The sequence below is a fragment of the Pteropus alecto genome, unplaced genomic scaffold, assembly GCF_000325575.1.
Source record: "Pteropus alecto unplaced genomic scaffold, ASM32557v1 scaffold76, whole genome shotgun sequence".
NCBI lineage: Eukaryota > Metazoa > Chordata > Mammalia > Chiroptera > Pteropodidae > Pteropus > Pteropus alecto.
Window position 1 is genome coordinate 22,114,327 of NW_006443138.1, and position 12,142 is coordinate 22,126,468.

Consider the following 12,142-nt stretch of genomic DNA (forward strand, 5'->3'; position numbering starts at 1 on the left):
GCACAGTGTATGATTGGTTAAGGTTACAGACTCTTGAGCCAGTTAAGTGAGTGTGATTTGTCACTTAACAGACCTTTGACCTGGATTAAGTTATATAACCTCTGTAAGCCTCAGTTTACTCATCAAAAAGAGTAGTAATAGTCTTTATGTCTTATGGTGGTGAAGATTAATAAGTTAACGAATATAAGCTTTCAATAAATGGTACCATTACTACTGCTTTTCAAATTGTCTTCCATTCTGCCTTAAGAACCTAAGGAAGCACATGGGGGCTGTGGTGAGGAGTGGGACAGGGAAAACCCAGAATGTAGAGCTTGCTGCCCTCACTTTTGGCCAGAACTTTGCAAACACGTTTTTGTTTGAAATAAAGATTTCACAGCTAAAGACATAACCCAAAGAACAAAACAAAACACCCCAATATTAAAAACTGCTATAGCAAACCAAGATTTTAGCAAGGCATTTATTTCAGAAGATCGCAAAATACTTATGTATGTGAGAGAAATATGGACTTACTATTTTAAGTAAAATCAAATAAATCTAAGTGGCTATACCATAATACACTGCTGTCAACTTGAAGGGAAAAAACTCTGGAAGAGTGATCCTGAGTGGATGAAAAGGATGATGTAGTAAATACTTAGAAACAAGGTAAGGAGGACTTTTTTTTAAGTACCATGCTTCTCAACTAAGTGATTTTGAGTTGCTTCTCTATGTATGATGGAGTTTCCTATAAGATCCCTGTGGATAAACTATGGTTATCAAATTTGCTGATGACAGATCACTTAGAGCAACAGCAGAAATAATAGATCAAAATAAAGATCTTGGTATCTAACAATGGCCGGAACATCACACAAAAAAACAGAATAGGTGTCAAAGTGAAGTGTTGGCCTTATGTCCAAAAACCAACTACATAAGTACAGACTGGAAAATGTGAATAGTAGATTAAGATTAAAAGTAGAAAAAGATTAAAAGCTCAATGAGACCAAAATGTGATAAAGCTGACAAAGAAAGCTACTACTAAAGTAGCAGCAAAAAAATAAGCAAATAAGAAATGAGAGTTTAATTCATTTTTCTAGTCAGATTACAGGGAGATTCTTAAACTAGAGAATAAACAGAATAAAGGCAATGGAAACGTTCAGAGATGATGAATTTACCATGGTAAATTCATTAAACCCTCTTCATGAAATATTTCATCTAAAAGAAAAACTTCCTCTCCAGCAATTCTACCATTTGGAAGTACAATATTGGGTAATATTATAACTTTTTATAGAACTTTTCATATCAAATCTCACGAAAGAAATGTATGTTTTATAACAGTTCTTACAATTTAGTTGCCATATTTCCAAATACCAATTTTTTATAGCAAATCGTCATGCTTACTTTTCTTTTCTTTTTTCTTCTCATCTTTCTTTTCTTCTTCTTCACCTCCAGCTCCAAGTAAGGTAAAGATAATTCCAGTTTGAGAATTTATACCTACAGCAGTAACTACCATTCTTCCAGAGCCTTCCATTACATGAGTACCTACAACAACAGAAAACTTGTTTTTTAAAATCAGAATAGGTTTTTCCTCCTACCACCAAATTTCAAACTTTAGTACTACCTACTCCAGACTTTCATCTCAGCCTGCCTCTACTAGGAGACTAGCCTCTTTGCTAGTCTCTCTGTCCTTCCAGTTCATCCTGTAACCAATTTTAATCTTCCTGATATATGATTTTTATCATTAGCCTCTTATGGCTCAAAAACTTGGCTCCATTTGCCCACTGAACTAAGTCCCAAGTCTTCACCTGGAGATCAACCAACCTTTCGAACTTTCCATCCACTATTCTAACATGAAATTCTATTAATGAAAGCTAGGGAGTAGAAATGGGAACACTGAATTCTGACTCTGTATCTCACAAAAATCTTGCAAGTTGGCAGACATTATTATTCTTATTATTTTCTAAAAACTTGCCCAATGTTACACAACTATTAAGTGGCAAGGCAAAGATTTAATTCCGTTCTGATCAAGGATAGAGGACATAATCTTCTTACAATATAATGCTGATAAATTTGCTTATGGTTCTCCAACTTGTACATCCACATCTCTGCACCCTTTATCATTCAAAGGCTTCCCACCTCTCTAATATTTTGGTGAATTTTAGGTAGCTTTCAAAACTTAACTTTTTTTTTAACACTCAATAAAGTATTCTTTACAGTCATCACTTATTTATTTGATCTCACAGTTCACGACAACCTGAAGAGCACGGTCTATAGCACCTAGCACTATTTTATGTACCGAATCAATTCTCAAAGGTTATTTGCTAAATAACATCATAGGGCAAATGTACTTACTTCAGTCCTTAAGAATTTATATTTGGTTATTAATTACTGAGTAACTTATCCAATAAGAAATTTTTAAGCCTTTAATTTTCCTGGTTTAAAAATCTATATTCAGAATATTTCACTAAATATTAGCATCTGTGCCAGTGAAAATGCAAGAGAAACAAGAAATGAAATTTAGGATAATGAAACAATATTTACTGAGCAAGTGCTATGTGTAAAAGACAGTTTGTTTCTTTTAACAATTTTGGCTTTTGGCAGATTCCAATTTTTTATGTTCTGTTCTTTCTTACCACAGGTAATCAGATGTTGGCAGTGAATGTGCTCAAAGTAAACGGTTTTTGTTCTGTTCATATCCACACGGCTAACTGAAAGACTGCTTTTAAAAATCTAAATTTAAGAAGCCAAGAACAGCAATGAGAGATGGCATCATGAGAATAAATTTAAAAATAAATGCGTTTCATGTGTTTTAGTACATTTTTGGAATAGGGAAATAAATGCAGAAAAACTTTCCCATCAGTACTGCGATAAGGAACTCTACAAGTTATTTCAGTCTTTTCTTAAGCGTGGAAAATTTAAAGAGTTCTTTTGGTATACTTAGTGCATTAGGAACCTGAGTACACATAAAATTATGAGCCATCTCTGTAAAAATAGAAAAGGACTAAAGTTCAGTTAAAGGATGTCAACCTGAAGAGCTAAGCACTATGCAAATAAGCTATATGTACATAAAAAATCCATGAGGTATACATGGCAAAAAGGGAAGAAGTCGAGACTCTCAGTTCACCAAATACCATGGCTCAGTTAGTCAATGGAAATGAGGTTTGATGAGACAGCTTCCCTCTTCTTTGGAACAACAATTATAGATTTTATTTGGTTAACATTAACTATAGTTACTTAGAAGTATGGCAAGGAACAACTATTATAAGTATACATTATACATAAATACATTATACTTATATATCCAAAATATTTCTATTTGGAACAAATCGTAAGTACATCAGCATAAAGAAATACCCAAAGAGAGTACGAATGGCCTTAGTGGTGAAGGAAAGTATACAAACTTCAAGGTTTTTTTCGAAGAAATGTTAAGTCTATATTTACAAATGAAACTTCTGCCCTATTTATAATGGTGTTTATTTGCAAATCTTAAAAAAGGTAATTGTTAAACCGGGGTATGTGTCCCAAAGTCGTGATTGTAGCTGACCTTTGTCATAAGTTTCACTCTGGTTTCCATGAAACCATGTTCAACCAATGAAATATAAAATTCACAGAGAAGAACTGAAAAATTATAACTGCCAATTTATTAAATAGTTAAATCGGCAGGAATCTCCTTACAATGTATAAAATGTAAGCATTTCGTTAACACTTGAAAATGATAATAGAAGACAAATAAAAAAACTTTTCCTTCATCCGAACTCTAGTTTAATTCAATCTAATGTATCTTAGAAAGCAGCATATAATCGTTCCCATCATCTCATCAATTTTATTTCCAATTAACCTTAGGTCAAGCTATCACAGTCAGGCTATTACAAGAGCCTTCCAAATAGAAACCCACTTCCTCTCCTTTTCAAACAGTACCCGTACCCATACAAACCCTTCTCCATTCTCAGAACACGTCTTAATCATGTGCAAATTGAATCCTGTCTAGTAGATGTAGTGCTATTCTAGGATCTACTGTTGATTAGTCATATAAACTTAGATAAATAGTTTATGTTTTAGACTCAGTTAAATGAGAGAGTTGAATTAGGTAAACTTTAAGGATTTTATCAGTTCCTAAAAACAAACAAACAAACTCTGTCCTTTATAGAACACCACAGAGAATTCATTAATTTGTTTTAAACATATCATTCTTCAGTTTTATACTTCAATAGGCCATAAGTATAAATGTGATACAGAAAAATAGAACAATTCAATAGAGATCATTCGATTGATATTTTAGTTTTATTGTTACACTAACATTAACAGTGACTCTCAAATGTCTTGATTTTTTGGGCCCAGTTTCCTGATTTATAAAATATAGCTCTGGATTCAAAGATCTCTAATGTGTGTCAGCTTATCCAAAAAAAAAAAAAAAGTCTCTGAGGATTATAAGGATCAAGCCAGCATAAAATCCAGAATCTTCTTCATGATACTGGCTCTTAAGGAAACCATTTTTGTCAACAATAGTGTATACAGTTGTGGCAGGGGGCGGGGAGGAGTTAAAAGTAATAAAGAAAATTCGTACCTGATAGAAGTAAGGGATCCTTATCTAAAGACTTCTTAACATGATCAGATTCACCAGTCAATGAGCTTTCATCAATTTTAAGATCATTGCCTTGAATAAGTATGCCATCAGCTGGAAGAAGATCACCTAAAACAAAAAGCAATAATATGCTAAACTGTAAGCAAGATTACAATAATTCTACATCTAGTATCACATCTATTACTCTTTTTTACTTACCATATTTCACTTGCGCAATATCTCCAACAGTAATGTCAGCTACAGGTATCTGAATGACCTGACCACCCCTGATGACTGTGAACTTCTGTTCTTGTTCAATTCGACTCTGCAAACCTCTAAACTGTTTTTCCTTACTCCAGTCATTGAAAGCTGTTACTAACACCACACACACTACTGACAAGAGGATCGCAGCTCCTTCAATCCAGCCTGTTTCACCTTCACCTTCTTCCTCTCCAACGGAAACTTCTCCACAAACTATTTGGAAAGAAAGAAAAATGCTCATTAAAAAGTATTCTGAATTGAAGGCAATAGACATGTAATAAGTTAATTTCACTATATACAAGTTAATTTCACTGACAGCTCTAAACACCTTGATGAACTCAAAAGCATTCTATAAGCATGACAAGAATGCTGAATATATCAATTTCAACTTCCCTGCCTCTGAAGATTCTCAACCTCAGCATAGGTAGGCACTCTAGGGTACTATTTAAGAGTAAGGACACTGTAGAAGATTAAATCCCAACTCTCAGGCTAGTTACTTATTTTTGAGACTCGGTTTCTTCTGTCAAATTAGGATATCACTACCTACCCCAGAATTGTTGAAAACTCAATGAGAAGATACTTAGGTAGATTAATAGCTAAGATATGCTTTGTACTCAACCAATGGTTAATGCTATTAACAATTACATATGGTAGACAAAATGCACATGAGAAGTATTAAGTGCTATTCATGAATCATGCTTACTTGCTATTATCAATTTTACTGGAGTATGATCAAATGTTGGCTTTCAAGACATAAAAAGTTAAGCAAAGTACTACTTATTAATTCAACTACTTGATAATTTGCTCTAGGTGCCAGACACTATTTTAGAAGCTAGGGATACAGCAGTGAATAAGAGATACAAGCTCTGTCTCCTCAGGGAACCCATACTCAGATTGGTAAGTTCAGATGATATATGAAGAATGCAGATAATAAAACAGACAATTAGTATCAGATATATTAAGTGCCATAAAGAAAATAAAACATGGTGGTGTGGTATTAAATGAAGAAAAAGGGCTAACTATGGTTGGGTGAACAAGAAGGCTCCTCTGAAGTATCCATGACATTTGAGCTAGGAGCCAGATGATAAAGGAGAACAAACCATATAGCTTTAAGGGAAGAACATCCCAGGGACAGATTGAAGCCAGTGCAAAGGCTCTCTGGCAAAAGATAGGGGAGGGAAAAAAAACCTCTCAAAACTGTAAGGTCAATAATGGCGAAGAAAGAATAATAGAACAGGGTTTTTTGGACTTTGGACTATAATCTATTTGTGAGCCTAAAATCAATTCAGTGGCTCGTGACCAGCATTCTGAAAACTGAAACAGAACAAAATAGAAAGGATATTCATGTATTGTTTCTTGACAGCTTACTTTGGTTATTTATAAATTCACATGAAGCCATATGTTCTTCTGCATTCCTATATGAAGTTGTTTCTTATTGAGGGTTGAGCTAAAATCTCTGAAAGTCAATGGTTCTCTTAGGACAGGCGAAGTAGGAAAACGATTATTCAGAATAAAAGAATGAGTAAATAAAGGACACTAGAAACAATTAAGGCATATTCCAGGATTGTGAGCATGAACTGAGCAGTGGATATGAGGTGCAGGGTGCTAAATAAAGATTAATCTAGGAGAGCTACGTGGCACAGGTGAAGGGGGAGAAGACAGAGATGAGAGAAAAATCAATTGAGGATGAAATGGAAGGGATGATGTAAACATTCACAAAAAATTTGCCTCATATTTCATGAATGTATAGTGGAATTTTCCAAAGACTACATTACATGTGCTAATATAACACAATGGATACAGAAGCAGATGAGAATCTAGTTATCTTCAATTAAGCCAGACATTAAAGAAATACAATGAAATGAAAAACACCACTACTCTTTTCATTATTTCATTTAAAACTTCATTAATAATAATTAAACATAGTAATTATAATTACATATTTATTTTAACAATACTTAGTTATTTTAAATGCACTGATAAATACTTTAAAATTTCTGTTTTAATTTAGAATCCAGTAAATATTGATAGATATAACTCAAATGATCAAAAGCTCTTTACTTTAATACTTACACTCTTAATATTTTAAGAGTGTAAAGGGGCCCTGCGACCAAAGAGTTTGAGAGCCATTAGTAGTATACTAGTGACTACAGATTTATTAATGACATGGGTTATAAGACATTTTGATAATTTAGATTTCTATGACTGTAGGTCTGTAATTCATGGATTTCCTTTTAAGCAGATTAGTGCTACTTAACGTTAAAACATAATATGATGAAAAGATACATAGAGTTCATTAATAAATGTTAAAAAGAATAAAGTACAAACACTAACTTCTTACCATGGAACATCTTTAGATATTTTATTAACACCGTCTAGTAGATTCCGAATCTCTTTAAAGGACTTAATGATACCGACAACTCTAGATTACCCTCCGAATCTCTTTAAAGGACTTAATGATACCGACAACTCTAGATTACCCAGTTGAATCTAATACTAATATCTCCTTAAGCAAATTTGGGAAAGGACCTGTCAACAGATCCCACAATGAAGCGGTCCCAATTCCATAAAGATTTGTCCAGACTTTATCAGTAACAAAATCCACTACCACTGAAAATACCTTTCTTTAGTTTTCTTATAGTCTTGTAATAAAAATGTTAAAAGTAAAAAGTTTTTAATAATCTGTTAACTCACTTCAATTCTAGAATACCAATTCCTAGTATTCTATAATGAGTTAGGTAAACTGAACACTAATGAATTTAGCTGTCTATTGCTAAACATGGTATGACTTCTTTTTTCAAATAAAAAGATACACACACCTACACATCCTCACACCTACCTATGCATGCATACATACACACGTGAGCACACACAGACACATGAACACAAAAATGTATTTTTAAAATCTAGGAGGATATATATCAAAATGGTATAGCAGTAATCTGAGAATGGGACTTTCAGTGAATATTATTTCCTCTGAATTGTTATTTTCCCCTTAATTTTTTCTATAGCAAAATATATACTATTTTATTATATTATTTACTAAAAATAAAAGTTTTAAAAATACTTTAGCTCCATACCGACAAGAACATTGCCTAAATCCTTTCTTATTTACATCAGTTATTCTCAATCACAGGTAGTTTTGCCCCCTTTGGTATACCTGGCAATGTCTGGACACATTTTTATGTTTTTGGTTGCCTCATCTGGGAGGTGGTATAATGAACACAGCAGAAAAGAATGTTCCAGTGCAAAAATGTCAACAGTGCTGCTGCTGAGAAACCTTCATATACACTGATCTCAGGTAAAAATAGCCTATTCTGGGACCAATTTTCTTCATTAAAAAAAAGTTCTCACATGAGCTGTAGGCATACCTTTGAAGGAATTATCTTAAATGATTACCTAAGCCAATTTTTATTAAGTCTTCATAACTTGAAAAGTATAAAAATGAAGCTTTCACAAAGAAAAATATTTTGGTGAATCACCCTCTTGATATATCAAATACTATTGTTTCACTCTATAGCTACTTAAATATCTTGACCAAAACTCAAGCTAGATTTCCTAGCAGGTATAGAATGTACTGTCACTAATATCTATTTTAAATAAAATTTATAAAAGGAGAAGAAGATATCTGAGAGAGAAATGAAGGGCATAGAAAGGTGTAATAAAAACAAAACCATTTACAGCTACAAGTTAAAGCAGATCTACCATTCTAGAATGTGTTTTTTCATTGGCCAGGATATACTGTAGCACGAAAAATTCTAGAATGGCAAAGAAGTTACCCAGATCACATACATAACAATACATATTAAGAAATTCAAAAGTAATAGATCAGGTAGGAGAACAGAATTTTGCTTTCATAATGATTTCCTGAAAGATTGTCAAAACAAACAAACAAACAAAAAAACAAATGAAAAACAAATTATTTCACAAAAGTGTGCTAAAGAACTTAAAAACAGTGATGGCACAGACCACATCATATTTATGGCTTAGCTCCTTGTCAAACACACAGCATGTATATATGTGCAGGTTATTTAACCTCTGAGTCTCACTGTAGAGTGGAGGTGACACTATCTATACCATGGGGTTATTGTGAAAATTATCTGAGGTAATATATTTAAGGAATTACTAAAGGCGCTATTAGAATGGTGCCTGGTACACAGTAAAAAAAAAATGCCAGCCTGCCATTATTATTACGTATTACATAAGCAAATGAAATGAACTTAGTAACACACATAAAAGTCCTTTTTTTTCCTCCCCAATTTACTTACGTGCATTATCTCCTTCTGGAGGTTGATAAAAAGAAAGGCCCAGTGATACTATGGCTGCAATTTCTAATATAATTAAAGTGACATCTTGTAATGCTTCCCATACTAATTGAAGAAAGGTTTTTGGCTTTTTAGGAGGTATAAAATTCTTTCCAAACACTGCTTCTCTTCTTTCTATATCTGCAGGGTTTCCACTTAAACCTAATAATAATAATAAAAAAAAAATTTCAGTAAAGTTTTAATACTTACAAATGAAAATATTTACTTTATTCAAAACACATTCATTCTTTACACTTTAGATTCCAATTCAAAAAACCCTTTATCTTTACGTGTTAGTCATGTTCAAAATATAAATCATTGAAAACATGTGCAATGCTTTAAAAGAATATTTTAAGTAGGTAACTCAAAATTAGATTAAGAATTTTCACTTTTCCAAACTGCTTATTTTAGATCATACCATCTTGTAGACTGCTAAAGACTTAGAACCGATAAGACAATTTGATAGTTTTTATATTGAAATTATACATTTCCCTGACCTTTACTTACAATATTTCCCTCCAAAAATGAGGAAATATATAAATGTATTTTTTTTGCCTTACTTACTGCATCTTGGTTAACTTAATCAATGAAAGTCTTTGATTTTTCACTCATACTTACTAAAGAACGACGAAAAGTTAGTTAATTTATCACAAACTCTAAAACTTTTCTACTAAAATGTCTGTTATTCCTGGAGTGATAAAAGATTTGCAAGTTACAAAACACAGAAGACTTAGGATTTATTTCCAGTTGAAGAAATAGGTAGTATTATCGACTGACTGCACCTATTGTGGCTGTAAGGGAAAGGTACATTGTAAGACATATTTAATACCTGGAGTGTGGAATTAGAAAGCTGTGAGGGAATGTGAACATCGATTTTGCCTTTCCTTCACCCTACTGAACAAGTCCTCCTCTAATTTAACCCTGTTGATCTTGTCAAATCTAGATATATCCAAATTAGCTAATGCAGAGTTATGTACATACATTACTGTGGAGGTATGAAAACACAGCAGAGACAAATAACATTTTTCCTTAGTTTGTTTAAGAATATTGAAGAAGGGGGCAGAGATACCAGGATGTTATGACTTTTAATTTATCATCATAAATTTACCTTCATAATTAATTTAATTAACTTCAACTCTTTTTTAGGGGGAAGCAAGAGCTCATTCTAAGAGAACATCAAAGGAGGAAGACCGGAAAACAACAGATTACTGGAAAGCTGTCTGCTGGCTATGTTTTAACTATTAATCTCAATGCAGAGACAGGCAGAGAGTAGAAGAGAGACAACAGAAAGTACACTGTTAGAATAAACAATGAAAAATATACAGATTTTAAAGTAATTATTTACTTTGTTAAAGATACCAAAAATATTCCAGAGAATGTTTTCACTAGCAACTCCAACAAAGTTCATACTGGGCAGTTCAGAAAGCATATTAGATTTCTGATGACAAAAGTCATCAACTGAATGCTTCCACAGAGCTCTAGGCTTTGAGACAGTCAATGGAAAGAAAGGCAGTGAAAGACTGTAGCAACTGTATTAGGGGGAAAGACAGTATGAGAGAAGAATCTTATAAATTATAATCCAGAATCCATACCCTGTTTCTTCAGACTAGAGCAATGCTTCCTAAATCACAACTGACGCAAACAGTTAAAACTGGTCTATGGTTTAAATGGGGGATAGCAGAATTAATGTAGTGAAGTTTCTCACAAAACAAAGTTAAAGAATTAAACTTTGAGATGTTGTTCTGAAATTCTGTGCTTGCTGCTTTTCAAAATAAATGTCCTTTCTTCTATGAAAGGATGATACTAGATAAGTTTATCTTATATTTTAATGCCCTTACTAACAAAAATAAAAGATTGCTCTCTCCCCTTGTCAGTCTCCATTTTTTTCTAAGACATCTTCTTGAAGATATTGGTTCTATCAGTTTCGCTCACACGAAATAGAGCCTACCATTAATTATATATACAATACTTGGTAGTTTTAAATATCACCACTGTAACTATAAAAATAAAAAGCAGCTGGACCTAGAGGTTATTGTAATTCTTCTATACTACCACCAAATATACAAGCACATACCTTGGTCACTATACCAATAAAGCTGTGTGACTTAAGAATTGGGTGGAAAAAGGAAGGCAGGAGTTAATGGTTCTGCTTTAAAGATTTTCACGTAACATGCCCATTAAGCAAATAAGAGGAAATTCTAGTAGATAGCTGGCTATCCATATCTGGAACTCACGGAGAGATCTGAGCCAGTCATTAATATACAGTTGATTCTGGAGCTATGGGCCTGATAAGAATTCCCGGAAAGCTAGCATTAAAGAAGAAAGCAGGGCTGAGGTGAGAACAATCCAACATGTGATGGTTAGACAGGGGAAGAGAAGCTAAAAGCAACTGAGAAGAAACAGAAGCATGGAGAAGGGGGTATGACTCATAAACAAGTTCATGTAATACTATGGACGCCTAGAAAAGAAGAGTTTTCTAAAAGATGAAGATAATGTGGCTGACTATACCAAATGGTATTACAAAGGTTGAGTAAGATGAAGACAGAGAATGGACAACTGGGTTTGGCTAAATGGAAGCTGATGACCTTGATAAGGAATCTTCCAGTAGAGTTGTATGTAAAGAAAGTCTGATAAGAAAGAACTGAACAGAGAATGGGAATGAGTAAATGGAAACAATAAGTGTCAATAACTTTTCCCAGGAATATAATATAATGGGGAGAAATAAAGCAGTAAAAGAGAATTTAAATGCATAAATACTACCAGTTTGTCTTTTTAAAGATGAGTGATAGATATTAAGCAAATTATTTACCAATTAAAATGATCAAGTAGAGAAGATGACACATGATACAGGAGACACAAGCTTATGCTAGAGTAAAGCCTTTAAAGAGGCAAGAGGAAATAAAACCCAAGGCATGGGTGTTAGTCCATTGTAAGTGCAGGAAGAGGCGCCCATTGTAAGGAGATAGAAAGCAAAGTTCGTGGGGAAGAGAAACAGCTAAGCTGGTAAAACTGGTAATAAGACTACACGGTCCTAGTTTTAAAA

At 33.3% G+C, this 12,142-nt stretch overlaps 1 protein-coding gene across 2 annotated transcripts in view; it reads right to left on the reverse strand.

Moving 5' to 3' along the window:
- The window catches only part of ATP2B1 (ATPase plasma membrane Ca2+ transporting 1), a 111,818-nt gene that overhangs the window by 43,962 nt on the left and 55,714 nt on the right, over positions 1-12,142 (reverse strand). For both annotated transcript variants that reach the window (XM_006923818.3, XM_015598507.2), the window contains exons 3-6: positions 9,064-9,261; positions 4,754-5,008; positions 4,538-4,663; positions 1,375-1,515 (exon numbers count right to left, since the gene is read on the reverse strand). In XM_006923818.3, coding sequence (XP_006923880.1) covers positions 1,375-1,515; positions 4,538-4,663; positions 4,754-5,008; positions 9,064-9,261 — 720 coding nt within the window. The remainder of the gene's footprint in view (positions 1-1,374; positions 1,516-4,537; positions 4,664-4,753; positions 5,009-9,063; positions 9,262-12,142) is intronic.